Source organism: Musca domestica, unplaced genomic scaffold (assembly GCF_030504385.1).
Source record: "Musca domestica strain aabys unplaced genomic scaffold, Musca_domestica.polishedcontigs.V.1.1 139, whole genome shotgun sequence".
In the NCBI taxonomy this organism is placed as follows: Eukaryota; Metazoa; Arthropoda; class Insecta; order Diptera; family Muscidae; genus Musca; species Musca domestica.
Window position 1 is genome coordinate 1,183,920 of NW_026712191.1, and position 21,978 is coordinate 1,205,897.

At 37.5% G+C, this 21,978-nt stretch overlaps 1 protein-coding gene across 5 annotated transcripts in view; it reads right to left on the reverse strand.

The window, feature by feature from the left end:
* LOC101893030 (protein unc-13 homolog 4B) overlaps nt 1–21,978 on the reverse strand; it is a 305,332-nt gene that overhangs the window by 144,298 nt on the left and 139,056 nt on the right. Inside the window, exons 1-2 of one of the 5 annotated variants that reach the window (XR_009341667.1) lie at nt 1,733–1,792; nt 1,203–1,445 (exon numbers count right to left, since the gene is read on the reverse strand). The exons of 2 other annotated variants lie outside the window; for them this stretch is intronic. Coding sequence is in view for 2 of the 3 variants with exons in the window: in XM_059118975.1 (XP_058974958.1) it covers nt 1,203–1,381; nt 1,753–1,876 (303 nt within the window). In the remaining variant the exon portion in view is untranslated. Of the gene's footprint in view, nt 1–1,202; nt 1,609–1,732; nt 1,892–21,978 lie in introns of those variants that run through there. 2 more of the 5 variants (XM_059118975.1, XM_059118976.1) reach the window with 2 other exon arrangements.

Genomic DNA, 21,978 nt, shown 5'->3' on the forward strand with positions numbered 1-21,978 from the left:
TTGACAAATGAAAATATTTTTTGAAAAACTAACTATTCTCTTTCATTGATAGGCTAAGAAGTTTCCGAACAGCCCTCGTAATATTTAATGTGCTCATTTCACATTTTTTTTTTTTTTTTTGGGGGGGGGGGGGGGTGTAACAAAAGGAATAGGCCGATATATTATGTATGATCTGAGAGTAAAAGGGATACAAAGATGTGCGCATCCATGCATCACGATAGAGTACGCCATATTAATGTTGAAGGTTTGAAATTTTGCTCCATTGTCAACCTTCCTGCGATGTTTAGACTCAGATTGAGGTATAGAATATATAAATAACTAAACCTCCTAACTTCCGGTATTTTACGTTTTCTGCAAAATTCCCAACCATCAGCTGTAATTTGAGTAGATTTATGGTTGATAGATAGGTACACTTTTTGGTTTGGCCCTACTTGACTGTACCTCCTGATCTTTGATATTTTTAAGTTACTTCCAGCCGAATAAGCAGACATTCCTAACAGGTAGTTTAACTCTTCATTGAAAATATCCACGGTAGAAAGTTTCAAACAGATGTTATTCGATATCGCGGGATCTTAGTAGGTAGTTTAACACTACGCAAAAATATAATGATGCAAAAAGAATTCAATGTAGCCCCAATGTAACGGAATTAAATGCAACATTTATTTATAGACCAATATTATGTTCGAACTTATAAATTACTTACTCGACAATTGGTACAAAAGGGGATATTCGGAATTCTAAGTTACCGGAAATTTATTTTGTAAACAATGTTTACGTCGTCATGACGTCATTCCATATTCCACTTGATAATATTCATACACGCACAACATAGGCATGTGCAGACACGCACAAACATAAAAATTCAACAGAACTGGATTGTTTTTTACCCGATACACCAAAAAATAATTGAGAACGACATTGATTACATGAAAAAAAAATTTCAATAGAATCTATTTTTTTTAGTTTCCTGCTGAAGATGAAGTAAATTTGAAGCAAATTGAAATATTTTTCCAAAATTTATTCTAAACAATCGTGATTACACACAAACACACACACAAATATATATATATATATATATATATATATATATATATATATATATATATATATATATATATATATATATATATATATATATATATATATATATATATATATATATATATATAAATAATCTTCTGGTTTTTACCGGGTATACTTACGGTCATCGAATAGCATATAGTTTCAGCATGTTCTTCCAACAGTTTTTTATGAATACCACGAAAATGATTGGATGCAATACTGCCATTTCGATTTAAAATTTGTTTGCGGGGAGGCACTTGCAGTGACAGAGTAGATCCGGCACTCAAAATATTTTTTCTCCTACTCGAATTTCTATTATCTAAACTCATAAATTTGGTATCTTGATTTACTGAAAAGCTAGATACCCCTAAGTCTTCACCGGGCTTTTTCCGCGAAAGTGTAAAAAAATTCATTTTCACTACACTGTATACTTTTTATGTGCTTCTGTTTCTGCCTAAGCAGAGGTTACGTGAACCTCAATTGCAATGTGGCATAAACAATTATCGAGCAAAGACATTTACTGCTGCTTCTTATAGAGCAAGTGAAAACACACTTCTATATGTGCTATATATATATATATATATATATATATATATATATATATATATATATATATATATACATATATTTGAAAACATTGAACATCGGGTGAAGGACGCCAAAGACGTACAAATGACGTAGGGCACGCACAGCAATGCTTTTTTATATTCCGAATATCTGAAGAGGTGATGTTGACCGTGAGCCGATTGTAATGAATTTGAATGAAAGTCTTTGCTTTTGCTTTTTTTCGTGGAACTCCGAATAGTAGTGGCATAAAGCTCTCTCGCTTGTGAAAATTCACTGAGAAAGGCGCATAAGCAGAATGTTTGTTCTAAATTTAGCCAATTCTCAAAGAAAATATCGCAAAGTGTTTCATGTAATTGCCGCCTTCAGTCGATTTGTTTATGAACTAAATGTATGTGTACACCGTTCTAGATGCAAATTAATTTTGAATATCTGATGTAGACTCAAATGTAAACAAATCAAATACATGAATGATTAATTAAATTGTACAGGCAAACAATAATTTTATGAATTATAAACGATTACCAAGCATATATGTATTACGAATGTTTTTTTATACCCTAAGCCCCTTTTGGGGTGATATAATACATAATTTCCAATTGTCACAAACTTCTGGAACGAAATAAAGGATGTCCCAACAAGAACGCAATTTTTAAATTTGGGGTCATTCGAAGTGTCATTGTTTAATATTTGAATAGTTGTTATTATTTGTCTGTAGAAGGGACACGATTGGTAGAAATGGAGCGCTACTCGATTGAGTAAGTTATATATATATATATATATATATATATATATATATATATATATATATATATATATATATATATATATATATATATATATATATATATATATTGGGGGTACACATAATGTGGGGACTGTACCTTAATAAATACCTACGTGGACAATTATCTATAAGATGATTCTCTATCACAGAATAACTTCAATTCTATTTTTTAGCCAAATCAATTGATGAATGTGGTCAATACTGAGACGTGCCCTACTCCGAAAATTGAAAATTGTATGCGAATTGGTTTTCCACCCCCATAGAAATAATGATGTCAAATAAGGGCCAAAAAATGAAAAAAGTGGTCAAGACCCCGAAAATAGCTTAAACCAGATGATTGTTATACCAAAACGTAATCATTCTTTGTAAGGATGGTTGCTTCTCAAATTACCAACATTTGCCGAAATTAGTATGAAAAATATTCTTAAAACGTTAAATATATTTGAAATCGGGTTGTACCCTTATCCGGGTGTTATGACCCATATCATGATCTGCAATAGCGATTTAAGATATCTTAAAAGTTTAATAAATAACAATACCCTATTTAGTCACGCTTAAAAATATCGCGGGCATGGTTCATTTCTTCCCGAAGGATGCTCCTTTCGGTGTGAGAATGCGATATCAATCGCGATGATTTCTATCGCTTAGATGTGACTTCTAAGTGATTTGCGGGGTATTTTTTGCTTGCTGTGATACATATTTTACAACAACTCCAAGTACCCACACTCAACTGCTGAACCAGCAGCATGAGTGATGGTAACAACACATTTTAATCTCAACAAATTTCGCCCACATTTTATTGTGCAAAAATGTGTCATATCAGCGCGATGGATGGATTTTGGCACATATGTCCAATACGTCAAGATTGATGAAATATGGGTTCTTGTCAACACACTTATTTAATGTGCACAATATTTATGATGAACGAAGGAAACGTTGCATATACACTTTCCATATATAATGTGTATATGAGTTTTCATCCTCCGAATAGTAATTTCTTAACTGAAGTCGTGACAACATGGCTTTAATTTACCTATCAAAAATGAGGTGTCATCGGTTTATAAAGTATGTAAAAGAGTAGAAATATTTGTCGATTAAATTATATCCGTGACATCTCCGCTCGCCATTTGCAATTACGATAGAGTTCGCCATATTTAATATACGTTTTTGGGACTTTGTATAGGCTTTTATATTATTCTTAGCATAACTGATGTTACATAGGATATATATTTGTCCACATTTAGATATAGTTCTCATAACATATTATTTTGGCAGTTGAAGATTTCATTACAGTTAAATGTAGTCCTTAATACTGGTTCTCCCTTTTAAACCTGCGGTTTGAGGTATTTTTAAGGTCAAAAAATTGCAAAAAAGTCCACATTATGATTTATTTCCTATTTTCCAGTACCTCTTTATGTACGATATATCATCGTATTTAATAAAGGTCTTAGCAACATTTTCCAAATCAAAAGTAATTTTTGAAATTGTAAATTTTGGGAAGACCCTGTTATAAGTAATTTAGTTTTATCCGCCTCATGATATGAGGTCTGGGTAAACTCCTGTGTCAATTGAACTGTATCCGTCTGTGCGTTCGGCCGTCCGTGGAAATCGCAATAAAAGTGTAATATTAAGGTTAATATTAGAATCTTTATTCCAAGGGTGATGGGAATATATCCGTCTCGTTTAGATATAATATTACCACTAAATGTTTTTCTTTTTGCATATTTTTGTTACAATTTCTACGGAATGAACTGTAATTTGACTTTTAAAGTTTTTAGTATGTATAACTGTTTACTATTGGTTCCTCATTAGGCATAGCCACCATTTATTTATCTATCATTTTTTATATTTTATAATAAATTTAAGAATTTTCAATTCCAAAAATGCATTCTGAAACCATTGTACACAAAATTCCATATCAGAACAACAACTTTCGATTTTCTCAGTTTCTCGACTTTTCTAGAGACTTTTCCCAACATTTTCTTTCGTAAAGAACTTCCCACTGTAATTACAAATAACAGAAAGACAACTTGTGCCAAATAGATACTGGTGCCAGAAGAACTGGCTACGCCAACTTCTATAAATCAATAAGTATAAAAATAGTGTAAAAATGTATAGTAACACATTAATTGAGAGCGACCATGTCAAAAATATTCTAACAATATTTTTTAGCTTTAAAACCGCAGTACAACCGTAAGTATCTATATGGGGATATAGCTCCCATATACATTTCACGCTCCGAAAGACGCAATAAATATCCAATTTCAACAACATTTGGAATGTGCGATGGAATTTGGTCTAAAAATTAATTAAATGTATTATATTGAAATCGTTTCAGATTTGAATATAGGTTCCATATACATTTTTGTCCGACTTATACATATATACATATATATATATATATATATAGTCTATCGAGGTAACCGCTAAAATAATATCCTATAAAATAATATCCTGAACTATCTACACCCTCATTTATGAGATACTATCCCGGGGCGCTTCGCTACCAATTTTGATTTTATATGCATTTAAAATTTTATATACAAATATTTGATGGTTTAAAAAAAAAAAATTCAAAAATTTAAATAACGTAAATATTGCAATGCTATAATGCGCAAAAAGCTAGGTCTACCAATGCGTGAACCACAAGAACATGCCAGGCACCATGAGAAAAGCTTGAACATGCCAAATTTTGTCCTTCGGATTTTTTAATTTCATAGGGAATGCCAAACGTTCAGGAAACTGCAATCTTTTGAAGTTGAGTAGCATTTCTGTTGCAATTAGAGAAGGTAGCAACAAACTTCCCCGTAATAATCGTATCCTCAATTAATAATAATACCATTGCAAATGCGTGGTGGGTCAATGCTTCTTAATAAAATCTGAACCGATTTCAATATAACTTGACAAAATGGTGTAATTGGTGTAAAAGTAAACCAAATTCCGTCTCTCTTTCGATATTTCATTGAAATTGGAGGTACATACCGTGTTTGGTGCATCAAATACGTGAAATTGGTCGAAATATATACAAATAAATATATACGTCCAAATCTGATCCGATTTCAATATAATTTGGCAAACAAATTTTTTGAACAAATTCAATTACACATTCCAAATTTCATTGAAGTGGGGCGTATACAGCGTGTTTATTGCATCACATACATGGAATCGGCCGAAAATATATACGGGAGCTATATCCAAATCTGAACCGATTTAAAATTTGGCAAACTTATTTTTGTTACAAATTTCGTTACAAATTCTTGGAGACTGTATCTGTAATCGATCAATAGATATGTGCATATAAAATCTAAATTTCTGGGAGGTACTTCCGATTCTGATGATATACCTCCGGTTCCAAGTGGAATTTCAAAAATTTATGTAGCTTATGTTGCTTTCCGCTGATGTTGTAGTATACTTGTAGTTGTAGTATACCCACACAAATATCATTTTAATGTTATTCATTCAGATTTAAAAACAATACAAAATTTACACTTTAATATAGCATGTCAATTTGAAAAGAATTCACGCCAAAATGATTTTTTCATTCACATTTTTTCACGTTTTTATTTTGTTAAAATCCGTCAAGCCGTTCTTGAGTTATAAGTGTGGTAACTAACATAACACTCTTTTGTATGTTGAAAATAATTCTTTATTTTGTTCACAAAAAAACAGATTGTATTCAATTAGAGAAGCCAAATTAACAAAAAATCTTCAACTTGTTCGCTGATTTTTTTACATCAAATGTTTAAAGGTCCTTAGGAAGTTTGTCAATAGAATGTACTATTATTTTGAAATTCGATTCCATTGAAAAGGTTTTGTCGATTTTTTAAAGATTTTAGAATTTTTTCAATGAGATCTCTTTTTTTGAGATTTTTTTAAAAGAGTAATTATCCTTTAAGTTTGGTGTAACCGCGTTTAATTATTTCGACATAATTTATTCAGTTTCGCCACCACATAATTCGGTACAACACTCCAATGCACGGTGGTTGATGTCGTATGGGAACAGCGAAGTTTGTCAATAGAATGTACTATTATTTTGAAATTCGATTCCATTGAAAAGGTTTTGTCGATTTTTTAAAGATTTTAGAATTTTTTCAATGAGATCTCTTTTTTTGAGATTTTTTTAAAAGAGTAATTATCCTTTAAGTTTGGTGTAACCGCGTTTAATTATTTCGACATAATTTATTCAGTTTCGCCACCACATAATTCGGTACAACACTCCAATGCACAGTGGTCGATGTCGTATGGGAACAGCGGCCAAAAATATTTACTTTCAGTGCAGATATCAATATGAATCTTTGGTAATGGTACATTGATGGGATAAAAATAAAAAATGTGACAAAATGTGACAACGTACCTCCCGAATAAGGGTAATTTGCCCAATTTTTGTCACATTTCTACACTAGATTGTTCTGTTATTTGACATTTTACGTTCTAAAGAGCTAAAAAATAGTCTTACTGAAAATTATTTGGATCGGCCCGCTCTCAGGTAGAGTCCCTCTGTAAAGGTACCTTTAAAAATAGAAGTATTTTTTATACAAATTTTATTCCAAATTTGATTGTTTTTTTGTAAACAAAATAGATAATTTTTTTGTTATCAAAATAAACAATTCAATATAAAATTAAATCAACTAATGGATATTTATAAATTTCAGTGTTATATAAGTAAATCAAGTGCAGATTTTAATAATATAGATTTCTTATTGTTTGCCCCCTTATAAAAGGATCAGAGCTCAGAAGAAGACGGTTAATAAGATCTGTGTTTGTTGAAACACGAGAATTTTTTCGGGTATGATTTAGTCGAAACTTTTTTATATCTTTGTTTCTAGACTCCACGGCCACCTCCTATAATTCTCCAATCGATACAATAACAAATTTATAATGTCGGGTGCATGTATTAAAATTTTATGAGCTGCGGGTGGAAGATAGATTTCCAGTGCAAAGGCCTTAATTTTTTCGACAAACCCAGAAGACAATGCAGGAAACCTTATTGAACACCCCTCAATTATATCCTTATCAATCCCAAACAACAAAAACATATACTATGTCACTAGCACCATAGAACTGACAAAATTGGAGCGAAGTCACTTCAGTATATTGGGCATAACATACAAATCTGACAAAATCTGAAAGTTAAAAAAGCACTTCTAGAATCTTAGGACCATTACTAATGGCGTGAAAAAATTACATTGGAAGATTCAGGGGGGAAAACAATTAAAACTTTAACTGAAATCCAATTTTATTTTCAAAATTAATCTTAAAGGCAACTCAGAACACTCACATCGTCTATATATACACAACTACTAAACACACAAATTACTGCAATAAAAATATATCAATACCTTGCTTTTCAATAATTATGCCAAGAATTGTCATTTTTAAATGTATTTAATTTTGTAATACAGATCTATTTTTTACTCCACTTTTTCACTGATCCCACTGAAAAAGCAACTAACCACATTTTCTCTTTTTTGATGCTATTTTCGAAGTGACCCGTCAGAATGAAGCCAAAATTATTATGTTTTCTAAAAAGCTTAACCTCTTAAGAGTTCATGTGTACACATTTTACAATAAATATCTGATTTTAATTTTTTGAATTTTGGCCAATGGCAGCGACCACTGTGCAATGCAATCCTCCTGCATTTTCCGTTCTCAAAAAATCGAGTCAATTCAATAAAGTTAATCAAATTGAAATAAGTAAAAAAGCAGTAAGTTCGGCAGGGCCGAACTTTGAATATCCTCCACCATTTGGAACGAATTAGAAAATTTTCAAAAAAAAAAAATAAAATCAATTAAAAATTCTTTTAAAATCTTTAAAATATCTAATATAAGAAGGTGCCGATATGTGGGGATATACGATATTGTGGACCTATAAAGACAAATCTATGTCTGCGTGTAAAGTACTCTCAAGGAACTCCTTGTGTGGATTTCCAAAATACCGAATATCGCGAGGTATCGTTATATGGGAGCCATACGTTATCGTTAACCTATATAGAGAATTCTCTGTCGGAGGGTAAAGTGCTCACAAAGAACCCCTTGTGTACAAAGAAACCCTTGTGACCATTCCGTTGAAAAATATGGCTAAAAATATCAAAATACCGAATATCGGGGGTACCGTTATATGAGGGCTATACGATATCGTGGACCTTTATAGATAATTCTCTGCCGAGGTATAAAGTACCCACAAGGAACGCCTTGTGTGGATTTTCAGACAATTCCGATGCAAAATGTGGGTAAAATCATCAAAATACCGAATATCGGGGGTACCGTTATATGGGGGCTATACGATATTGTGGACCTATACAGATAATTCTCTGCCGAGGTATAAAGTACCCACAAGGAACTACTTGTGTGGATTTTCAGACAATTCCATTGAAAAATGTGGCTAAAATCATTAAAATACCGAATATCGGGGGTACCGTTATATGGGGGCTATACGATATCGTGGACCGATATAGCCCATCTTCGAACTTGACCTGCCTGCGGACAAAAGAGAGATCTGTGCAAAATTTTAGCTTCCTAGCTTAATTCGTTTAGACTGTAGCGTGATTACAACAGACGGACAGACAGACGGACAGGGCTAAATCGTCTTAAAATTTTACGCTGATCAAGAATATATATACTTTGTTGGGTCTAAAATGATTATTTCGATGAGTTACAAACGGAATGACGAACTTAATATACCCTCCATACCTTTTTTGGTGGAGGGTATAAAAACCGTTCGTATCTGATAAAATATTGAATTTGTTTGTTCATATCTTATCCTCTTCTGAAATGATATTATTTGTATTGCCCAATAAATAAATAAAATCTAGTTTTGTCCGTGTCGCTTTATACTCCCCAAAAAGACTACAAATCATATTAGATTAAAAAAGAACTACAAATGTACATTCGAAAATAGTAAAAATCATGCAATATAAAACATTACAATTGTACATTTCAAATGACGACGTTATCATATCCTACTCTAGACCACTGTGCATATTTGGAAATTACCCTCATGAAATAAATTTTTATATTGGAAATTTAGTGAAGTAGATCATACAAACTATGATAATTAGTAATTGCATGTTATGGCTTAAGAACGAGTGAAATTTCTATCTATATCTTCTATATCTTCGTCGTGAATTTGACGTACCACATATCATTGGTATCACAATGGCCATCAAAATCTCCCGATACCAATACGTTGGACTATTGTAAGCAAGATTGGCACTAAAAAATACCAAAGTGTCGATCACCTCAAGCAAGCGCTTCGCCGTAAATGGGCCAAAATATTGCAGAGCAACATTCCAGCAGCGTGTGACGGTTTCATTGGTCGTTTGAAGGCCATAACTCGTGCCAAAGCTGACCAATTTTAACAAATCTAAACTCTTTCTAAATGTTAATGCTATATAATAAATCACAGAGCTGAGTTATGTAAGCGGCACAATTTTTATTGTAAGTAATGACTCCATAGTAATTTCTAAAAATATAATATAGATCATCTATAATAGACCCATGTGAAAACTCAGCTCAATTCTTGGTGTTGTAAAGAGCTTAGCAACATAAAAAAAATGAGATTCGTGGTCAAGACCCCGAAAATAGCTTAAACCATATGATTGTTATACCAAAGCGTGATCATTCTTTGCAAGGATGGTTGCTTCTCAAATTACCAACATTTGCCGAAATTAGTATGAAAAATATCCTTAAAATGTTAAATAGTGTTATGACCCATATTGTGATCTGATCTGAATTTTGGATTTTGAGTGCTCATTGGACGGATTATTGTCATGTGAAAGAAGAAGGTCCACGTTTTAAAATGAGCCCATAACGCTTTGTCGGTCATTTTTGTTTGTTTAAATGTGTTCGCATTTTCCAGCTGATGCACGGTGTAGGTCCTGGAGTTGAAAGCTAGATGCCAATTTTAGACATGAAAGATCGTCATTTAATATCGTATTGCGTACCATCCGAAATTGCATAAATTCTTAAAATCCGCCAAGCCGTTCTTGAGTTATAAGCGTAGTAACTGACATAACTTTCTTTTATATGCTGAAAATAATTCTTTATTTTGTTGTTGTACAAAAAAACGATTGAATTCAATATGATAAGCTAAATTGAAATAAATCGATAAAAAAATTGATAAAAAAAACAAATTGAAAAAAGAAAAAAATCAAACACCACAAATGTACATTCGAAAATAGTAAGTCAAAATGGAAAAAATCATGCAATATAAAAGATTAGGATTGTACATTTCAAAAGTCAAAATGAAAATTCTCAAATTTCATATTTTCCGCGATTTATTTTTGGATTTTATCTTTTTCTTTGAATCGTTCCTTTAGTTTGAATCGTTAAAATCTGATAAGTGATTCTTTAGTTATAAGCGTAGTAACTAACACAACTTTCTTTTGGATATATAGATATATTAAGATTAAAAAGTAGGCCGCCAAATAAATACTTAGGGTTGGATGGGAAGTTAACAGTATCTCGTGTAATAATTTTTAAACCGATATCTTCATTATTTTGACAAATATAAGGATTTTAGATAAATCGAAATAATGAGCGTAAAAGGAGGCGTTGTCAATATTTTTCTTTAAAAAACTAACTCGGGTATGACGAACGTTTGTACAAAAAATTATGCAAATTGGTCCAGCCGTTCTCAACTGATTCCATTACCAACGAACAACATTTGATTTTTATATGTTTACTAGCTGAACCCGGTGCGCTTCGCTACCCCTTCTGATTTCATATGCCTTCAAAATTTTATAAACGAATATATGTTGGCTTAAAAAAATAAGACAAATTCAAAAATCGTAATACTGTAATACGTTAATAAAAAGCTATGGGAGCTATATATGTTCTAGAAGACACTGACTTCAAGTTATATATGCGCGATCTTTTCATTTCATTCACATATATATTTGTTTACGAAATAAACGATAATAAAAGCATATACTGCTTAATTATATCTAAGTCCTATTACCGGACATGTTTAATTTTTTTTTATTAAAAAAATGAGATTGTGTAAAATTTAAATAAATTAAATAAAAGTTTTGGAAATTTATATCAGAATGTTGTATTACATACAATTGCATAAGTATCTATCCTCTGATAAAACATAATGCCAAATAATAAGTTTTTTGGAGAATCATTTAAAATATCAAAAAGAGGGAGACTGTATACAAAATATTGAATGTATCTTTCCAATTTTGGTATAGATGAAATATAAAGGGTGTCCCAACTAGAACACAATTTTTAAATTTGCGCCATTCGAAGTGAAATTGTTTGACATTTGAACTTTTGCTATTGTTTGCTAGAAGGTACGAGGTTATTTAAAATGAGGCGCTACGCGAATGAACAGCGCATTCATTTGCGGTTACGATTCCCAAATTGCGACCAATTTGGGGTTACAATAATGCACCAAAAGTTTCAACTGTAAAGAGATATATGGGTAAGTTTGCCGAAACTAAATTGATGATGTCGCTCAAACTCTATCCAACTCAATTCGACGCCGAACTCAGCAAATTGGTATCTTTAAATTGGATAGGTAAGTATGTGAAGTTAAAAGTGTTGAACTTTGATTTTAAATGTAAATTTTGGTTTCAAGTGATAAATACAAACAAAGTTATTAAAATTATAAATCAAAGAACAGTATTTCAACTGCAATGATAACAATGTTGAAAGGAAAGTGAACGAGACTTTATTGTACTATTTGCTTGGGCGTTGCATTTGCATGTAATTGAAAGATAAAAATCGTCGCAACAACAACACCAAATTACAAAATCAAACAGAACTTTGCTTGCCTATGAGTGGGTGTTGTGTGCAACCGTCATAGAAGTGCGTGTGTTTAATTTTTTGTTTTTTATTATTTAGTGTGTGTTATTTATGAATTGATATTAAACATAAATTTATAAAATGTATATATTATTATTTTATTTTATGAAATAAAATTTGTATATTACCAAATCATTTAAAAATTGATTTTTCTTATTCATAGCATTATACCTAGCGTAAGTATATATATACTTCGATACGAGCATATATATGCTTAATTCTATGCATTTTTTACTTACATCTAAACATGTATATATACTTGAATCTAAACATATGTTTACTTGCAGTACCCAAACATATGTTATGTTTAGGACTGTTGCAATCATATATAATTGCTGCAAAATATGTTTGGGGTCATATGTTAGATAGGCAATTTTTTTCCTCCGTGTACAAAGTTCAATTGTCTCAGGAACTGAAGCTAGCTGACCGTGGACAGGGTTGGTTGGTTAATTGCATATTGACAGACAACATGAAAATGCAGATTTTGCCGATAAAATCCTCTTCAGTGACGAGGCTCATTACCATCTTGATAACCCGTCAATAGGTAGAATTGGTGCGAGGAAAATACTCGAGTGATAAACGAGAAGCAAATGCATCCTCAACGTATCACTGTGTGGTGCGTTTTTTAACTGGAGGAGTCATTAGAACTTTTTTATGAAAATTAGGCAGGTCAAGCACAAATATCAAATTGTTTCTTACCTAGAATTGAAGAACTGAATGTTAATGGCATGTGGTTTCAACAACATGTCATACAACAAGAGAAACAACTCAATTGCTGCATCAGTCATTTCCCGGCCTTGATATTTCTCGTTTTGGGGACCAGAGTTGGCTGCTTATATCGCGCGATTTAACACCTTTGGTTTTCTTCTTTACAGTTTTTTTACTCGATGTTTTTCGCGAACAAGCCGACTAGGACTCAAGCGTTAAAAGAGGAAATTGGGCACTGGAATAATAAAATGTCGCTTTGTGCATGTAAAACAGTCATTGAAATTCCATTAAAAGATCGCGTGTGTGCCAGCAAAGCCGAGGCGCCTATCTGCACGACATATTGTTCCATTCATAACTTCATTCTGTCTGCGATAGAATAGTTTTGCGATTTTTTTTAAATACTTGTGTTTTATTTAAAGTTTAAAAAATGAGTTCTAGTTGGGACATCCTTTATATACGCAGATCTAGAAAATACAGATTATACATTGTAACGTGGTTTTCTCGTCGGCTGAGGTAAGCTCAGCTGTACCCAGGGTCGCCATAAGGACCCACTAAACCTTATGAAATAATAAGAGTAGATTTCTCCCTTTCCTGGGGGTAAATATCGGATGTTTTATTGATCTTTAATTCTAGATTACAATCTACTCGGATTGAAATACGATAAGATAAGTATTGAATATAGGATGGCAAATGGACTTCGGATATGTTCGTGACTCCGAGGTGATGATGCTTAATTGGTGATCGGGGATTCCATGTTGACTCGTATCGTAGGCAGACGGGTGTACGATTCGTGAACAATCGGGAGTGATGATGTCGGGTGTACGCAATGAATACTCGGGTGGTTGATATGAGTGTGGCTAGTCGAGGATCGGATACTCGGGGATGACCGTCGGAGGTTGATTGTGAAGAAGATAAGGAATTACGATGTTGCGTTCGGGTGACGCTTGAGTTGACGATTTGAAGGTAATCGGGAACTTGTGGTCGTCGGTCGTCGACGGTTTGATTATTACGATGTTTGTGTTCGGGTGATACGCTCTCGGGGATGACCGTCGGAGGTTGATTGTGAAGAAGATAGGGAATTACGATGTTGCGTTCGGGTGACGCTTGCGTTGACGATTTGAAGGTAATCGGGAACTTGTGGTCGTCGGTCGTCGACGATCAGATTATTACGATGATTGCGTTCGGCCGATGCGGTCTGTTGACGATTTGACGGTAATCGGGAACTTGTGTTCGTTGACGATTTGAAGGTAATCGGGACTTGTGGTCGTCGGTTGTCGACGATCAGGAATTATGATGATTGTGTTCGGGTGATGCGGTCTGTTGACGATTTGACGGTAATCGGGAACTTGTGTTCGTTGACGATTTGAAGGTAATCGGGAACTTGTGTTCGTTGACGATTTGAAGGTAATCGGGAACTTGTGGTCGTCGGTTGTCGATGATCAGGAATTACGATGTTGGTGTTCGGGTGATGAGGTTTGTTGACGATTAGAGGGTAATCGGGAACAGCTGTCCAGGTCTTCGTGAGCGGATTGACATTCGTACTGGTTGGGCAGCTCGTTGAGGGTAGATTCGGCAACCGATGCGTTCGTGTAGATGGTTCGGGGCTCGTTCGTGTAGATGGTTCGGGGCTCGTTCGTGTTCGACAGCTCGTTGAGGGTAGATTCGGCAACCGATGCGTTACGCTGTGTAGATGGATCGTGGCTCGTTCGGCAGCTCAGGTTTCTGTTATTCGGGTCGGCTACAGGGGCGAGGTAACTAGCCTAGCTACGATTCTCTAACTACGTCTACTCCACTACCAACGTTTGACTATAATACGGAACAGCGAGCCGAAACTCCTGTGGAACAGCGAGCCGAAGCTCCTGTGGAACAGCGAGCCGAAACTCCTGTGGAACAGCGAGCCGAAGCTCCTGTGGAACAGCGAACCGAAGTTCCTGTGGAACAGCGAGCCGAAACTCCTGTGGAACAGCGAGCCGAAGCTCCTGTGGAACAGCGAGCCGAAGCTCCTGTGGAACAGCGAACCGAAGTTCCTGTGGAACAGCGAGCCGAAGCTCCTGTGGAACAGCGAACCGAAGTTCCTGTGGAACAGCGAACCGAAGTTCCTGTGGAACAGCGAGCCGAAGCTCCTGTGGAACAGCGAACCGAAGTTCCTGTGGAACAGCGAGCCGAAACTCCTGTGGAACAGCGAGCCGAAGCTCCTGTGGAACAGCGAGCCGAAGCTCCTGTGGAACAACGAGCCGAAACTCCTGTGGAACAGCGAACCGAAGTTCCTGTGGAACAGCGAGCCGAAGCGTCGCACTTGCAGTGGCCGCTGTTGTTGTTCTCTTTGTGTAATAGGTGCGGTTGTTTGTTCGTATAAATGTACGTGATGAAATCAGCACGTTACATCCCCCCCCCTGCTTGGGAAAGTGATGCTTCACGGAGATAGTCGTGCTGGTTTTGTCGGGTTATATGATAATGTGCTGGTGCTTCGGGGTGGCCAGCCTCGGTCGAGTTTCGTTGGGGATAGTTCTGCAGAAGTGGTTTAGATGGTGGATCCGTCTGTCTCTTCGATAAACTTGCCGGCGGGGACACCAATTTCGCTTTTATGGTAATTCGGTGTCTTGATTTCGGGGGTTTGCAAGTTTTAGGGAGCGATTGGACTGGAACTTCCAAAAGCTTAGCCTTCGTAAAATCGGTGTGGTTGACTAATTTAGTATGAAATCGGACGGATCTTTGAGCTCTGGTCCGGAAATCGTTGTATTTTTCATAGGCTTGTTCTTCTTTCGGGACGAAAGCACCCAGTCCGATATGCTGTGCAGGTAATGCAGACCGGAGCGATCACTAATCGCTGCCTTGGGGACGACCTTCCCGTCTAAGGCGATATCCAGACCTCTCTTCAGCAGGAAATCCATCCCTAGAACTACAGGTTCGGCAAGTGTCGGTAGTACTGTTGCCTCTATGGAGGTGGCTTGGTCGTTGAAGACAATCGACACGGGGTATACCCTTCCACAGGTGGCCATTTGTTGGTCGGCAAGCTGAACTCTTCGGGTTATTGTGATCGGTTTAACCCCTTTCATGTCCACGAACTTGCCGACAGAGCTATCGATGTAGGTAAGCGAAGCTCCGGTATCTACGAGAGCCCACAAACCTTTCCCATTGAGGGAGATCCAAATGTAATATCTCCCATGATGATCGGTGTTGATGGTCGGGTTCATTCGGCACTCGCAGTTCCGGGATAGTATACCCTCCTTGCCACAATGGGAGCAAAACAGTTTTCCCTTTTCTTGGCATTGGTAGCGTACATGGCCCTTCTTTTTGCAACGCCAACAATGCGTTGACCTATTATATCCGTCCGAGGTCTGCGATACCATGTGGGAAGTATGTGGACGTTCGACACGAGCCTCGTATTTCTTTAAAAGCTCGAAGTCGTCCACCAAAGACAACAATTCGTGTAAGGTCTGGAAGTCATTCCGACGAATGTAATGACGGTATTCGGGACGAAGGCCGTCGTAAATCCGATCTAGGTGGTCCATTGGTCGTAGGGTAGGATGTTGCTTTGCCATGGTCAGCATTTGAAGTATGAAATCCTTGGCTTTTTCCCGGTTAAACTGTCGTCGAGTGTTCAAGTTGTGTTAAATGCCGTTTTGACAAGAAAAATTTCTCGGCCTCCGTTCGGAACGATTTCCAGGTCGTGATATCCCCCTTCTTGACTCTATACCATTTGAGTGCGTTACCTTCCAGGATACAGGGCATGATGGATACGAGTCGGTCGTGGGGAATTCGGTAGCACTCGGCCAACTCCTCTAGTCTTTCCAAAAACTCGGATAGATCTCCTTCGCCTGTAAATTTTAAGTTCCATCGCTGTACCATACTCATGGTCTCGGAATCACAACTCTCCCGGCGAGGAGGTCGTTCGGGTATCTGCAGACACTCTTGAGTGACGACTGTTTTCTCTTCTGCCTTGAGCTCATTTTCCAAATCCCGTAATAAATTCTCGGTCGAACTCCTCAATCGCTTTTTCCTCACGAAGTCCGCCAGTTGCCTCCTTAGGTACTCGACAGTATATCCTTCTGTCTGCATACTTGCCGCCTGGCACTGTTCTATAAGTTGTTCCCTTCTCAGAAGAAAAATCCATCCTAAGGATTTGGGTTTCAATTTCTTATCGCATTTCCGACTTGACTCGTCCTCGTTGGCGGATGTTTCGCTTTTGCCGCAGTGCGATTTCGAATCAGGTCCCTGCTCGGGCGCTATTTGTAACGTGGTTTTCTCGTCGGCTGAGGTAAGCTCAGCTGTACCCAGGGTCGCCATAAGGACCCACTAAACCTTATGAAATAATAAGAGTAGATTTCTCCCTTTCCTGGGGGTAAATATCGGATGTTTTATTGATCTTTAATTCTAGATTACAATCTACTCGGGTTGAAATACGATAAGATAAGTATTGAATATAGGATGGCAAATGGACTTCGGATATGTTCGTGACTCCGAGGTGATGATGCTTAATTGGTGATCGGGGATTCGATGTTGACTCGTATCGTAGGCAGGCGGGTGTACGATTCGTGAACAATCGGGAGTGATGATGTCGGGTGTACGCAATGAATACTCGGGTGGTTGATATGAGTGTGGCTAGTCGAGGATCGGATACTCGGGGATGACCGTCGGAGGTTGATTGCGAAGAAGATAAGGAATTACGATGGTGCGTTCGGGTGACGCTTGCGTTGACGATTTGAAGGCAATCGGGAACTTGTGGTCGTCGGTCGTCGACGGTTTGATTATTACGATGTTTGTGTTCGGGTGATACGCTCTCGGGGATGACCGTCGGAGGTTGATTGTGAAGAAGATAGGGAATTACGATGTTGCGTTCGGGTGACGCTTGCGTTGACGATTTGAAGGTAATCGGGAACTTGTGGTCGTCGGTCGTCGACGATCAGATTATTACGATGATTGCGTTCGGCCGATGCGGTCTGTTGACGATTTGACGGTAATCGGGAACTTGTGTTCGTTGACGATTTGAAGGTAATCGGGACTTGTGGTCGTCGGTTGTCGACGATCAGGAATTATGATGATTGTGTTCGGGTGATGCGGTCTGTTGACGATTTGACGGTAATCGGGAACTTGTGTTCGTTGACGATTTGAAGGTAATCGGGAACTTGTGTTCGTTGACGATTTGAAGGTAATCGGGAACTTGTGGTCGTCGGTTGTCGATGATCAGGAATTACGATGTTGGTGTTCGGGTGATGAGGGTTGTTGACGATTAGAGGGTAATCGGGAACAGCTGTCCAGGTCTTCGTGAGCGGATTGACATTCGTACTGGTTGGGCAGCTCGTTGAGGGCAGATTCGGCAACCGATGCGTTCGTGTAGATGGTTCGGGGCTCGTTCGTGTTCGATAGCTCGTTGAGGGTAGATTCGGCAACCGATGCGTTCGTGTAGATGGTTCGGGGCTCGTTCGTGTTCGACAGCTCGTTGAGGGTAGATTCGGCAACCGATGCGTTACGCTGTGTAGATGTATCGTGGCTCGTTCGGCAGCTCGGGTTTCTGTTATTCGGGTCGGCTACAGGGGCGAGATAACTAGCCTAGCTACGATTCTCTAACGTAGCTATAATACGTTTGACTATAATACGGAACAGCGAGCCGAAACTCCTGTGGAACAGCGAGCCGAAGCTCCTGTGGAACAGCGAACCGAAGTTCCTGTGGAACAGCGAGCCGAAACTCCTGTGGAACAGGGAACCGAAGTTCCTGTGGAACAGCGAGCCGAAGTTCCTGTGGAACAGCGAGCCGAAGCTCCTGTGGAACAGCGAGCCGAAACTCCTGTATAAATGAATTACCAGCCACTCAAATTAATGAGAGCCAGTATTGGAAAAAGTATTCCCGACTAACGCTTTTATTAGTTGGAGGACGAAAAGTACTTTGTTCACCACGCGCCCAATGAATGCTGCGTTTGCTGGCTAGTGCTGTTGTCGCCTTGCTGACTGCGTATGACCGAGTCGTGTGTGCATGATGGTGGTGGTGGTTGGTTGGTGCTGTTAGCGTCGCACTTGCAGTGGCCGCTGTTGTTGTTCTCTTTGTGTAATAGGTGCGGTTGTTTGTTCGTATAAATGTACGTGATGAAATCAGCACGTTACAACATGATTTGGTTTGAAATCGCAGATTCCTCTAAATATCGAATTAAAAATGATTAAGTTTGATACTGTTGTCAAAAAACTCCAAACACCGAAAATCATGACGGCGGTATGGTGATATGTTCTATTTGCAATACCAAGCATCCGAGGAAAAATATGAATATCTGAGCAAAATCTCAAAACACAGAAAATCATTTTCCGGAGGAGCATTGCTAGTACACAAACTTATTCATAGGCTTGTTCTTATATCTTTTCATTATTTATATTAATTTAAATACATAATTAAAAACTTAACCTTAAAACAAAAAACAAAACATGGAAGAAGCAAAACAGAAACAAGTTACGGTGTAGGGCCAAGTCACAACTCGTCGTCATCCAACGATCGTGAGCAAATGTCTCCGGCAGATGTGGGTGCCTTGGCATCTGTGGTCGAAGGTATTGCTTGGTATTGGAAGCGTTCGCTCGACCCAGCCTTCAACGACAGGTAGCGTCTCCGAGTCTGAGAGCAGTAGCAACAATACTACCATTATGCGAATCCCAATAAAGGCGGAGGCGCTCACAACAAAAACGAAAAAACTGTCTAGGGTTCAACGGCAAAAGCTCAAGAAGCAGACGAACAAAAATGCTCCAAGGGGGCTACGAATACTCCCCATACTCTTGGAAACAGGTAAGAGGGTCAGGTCCTCTGAGGAACAGAACGCTTCGAAGCCAGAGGGAAAGAGATTCCCATCTTCAGATGCTCCGAGCAAACATAGTCAAGGACCTCGCAAAGGAGACTGTCGCAAGAGTCTTTTGAATGAGGGCGACAGCCAAGAAACATTATAGGAACGAAATGCACGTGAGATGGCTATGAATGGGCTAGTAGAGTGTGGTGTCGATATCATTCAATTTGATTATGTTTCTCACTACTAGTAGACTGGCACTTCCATGTCTTGTGGATGTGAAAGACAATCAACTACTTCCCTCGGTGGCTGTAAGTCTATTCCACTTGACTGCTTTGAATGAATGTGCAAAGGTTCAGGTAATTTATTTATAAACGGTAACAATAAAATCTTGGATCAAATAGTGGAAGGCGATGATCCAATTCCAATGTTCTTTAAGCTTGCTGCACATTCAAATACTACCGCCCAAAAGGAGATTATCGGTAATATATAACCCTCTTGGGAAAGCGACAGCCTCAAATATGTGAGGAAGAGCAAAGTTCCTCGCCTAACTTAAACGAGGGTATACGTCAGAGGATTTGGTAGCAAGTTTGAGACAAAACGCCTGCTAGAAGTTTTTGGAAAACAAAGCAAGACTTTGGACGTGAGGAGAAGGAGGATGGTACTCTCCTTGTGATTGGATAATAAGATGAGGATCGGCCTACACGAGGAAGCCAAAAGTGACAGCGAGGAGGAGAAAGAGGAGCCCCAGCAACACAAAATAGGGAGTCGAAAGACATCAGCGACTCTCAAGAACCCCGTCTTCTGCAGGGGCAATGCTCAAGGTCTCAAAATCAACCTTCATAGGAGCGAAACAGCTACTATAGCTCTGATGGCACTGATTAATAAAGATTAGATACACATTGGATTAATTCAGAAGCCTTGGACGGTTAAGAACAAAGCCTCTAGACTGAAGCATTTTAACTGTTAACTGTTGTATGCCAATACAGGATCTTTCACCGAAAACTTGCAAATATGAAAAAATTATGTTTCTTTTCTCCCCAGACGGATGCAACGGTCCTGAAGCAGGGAAATGGCAGCACATACCAGTACAGCGTCAGTATGCCTGCCGTTCGACTCAGCGACACTATGATCTAAGCCGGAACTTAAGTGGCTGGTGAGCAAAGGAAACAACCACGTAACGAAGCACTAATGGGTAGCGATGCTAACTCTCGCCATACATATTTAACTTTCACCATCTTCCTGACAACCGATTAATCTGAAATTTTGTTTACACTTTTGATTTTGGTGACAATACAATTATGTTTAATCATTATCATTATAAATCCAAGATGGCGGCCACTACAAAATGGCGGATAACGTAGGTTTTATCAATCCCATCAATATGGGTACCAAATGAAAGGGCTCAACAAGAAAGAAATTGCATTTTGTAATTCTGTCGTGGGAACAAAATGGTACAAAAATATAAAATATGAATTAAACAGAATGCGAAATAAAGACTAGAAAATAAAAAAATAGGTAAAAAACTTTTTAAGTTAAAAGGTTTTTTGTTAAACATACATTGCCATGTTTAAGATAAATGTACTAAAAACCAAAATATAATAAAAAATAGATACAGTCGTGGGAATTATAAAGATATGCATAGACTTGACTAACATAAAACCAAGGGGCACTTCAATTGCATATGCATATTGTAGAGAATTGACGTGCCCCACGGTATTATTTTCGTCAAGTCTATGCATATGTTTATAATTCCCACGACTGTATCTATTTTTATACCCTCCACCCTGGAAAGGAGGGTATATTAACTTTGTCATTCCGTTTGTAACATCCTTAAATATTCGTCGTAAGCCCCATAAAGTTTATATAATCAGCATAAAATTCTAAGTCGATTTAACGATGTCCGTCTGTCTGTCTGTTGAAATCACGATAAAGCCCACATTATTTGACGTAGAGCGCCAAAATTTAGCAGAGCAATTGGTATTGTGTCTAGGATGGTTGGTATTGAAAATGAGATATATCGGTCCACGTTCTGGTATAGTCCCCATATAACGGTACCTCCCGATATTCGGTAATTTGATGATTTTTGCCACATTTTTTCACGTATTTGTCTGAAAATTGGTATTTGTAGGTCATAATGGGTTCTAGCTTCGTTGGCGAAACCTTGCATGTGTAGGTCCATGATTTGGTATAGCCCCCATATAACGGTACCCTCCGATATTCGGTATTTTGATGGCTTTTGCCACATTTCTTCTAATGTTTCCTTTACCCTAAGGTGGAGGGTATTAC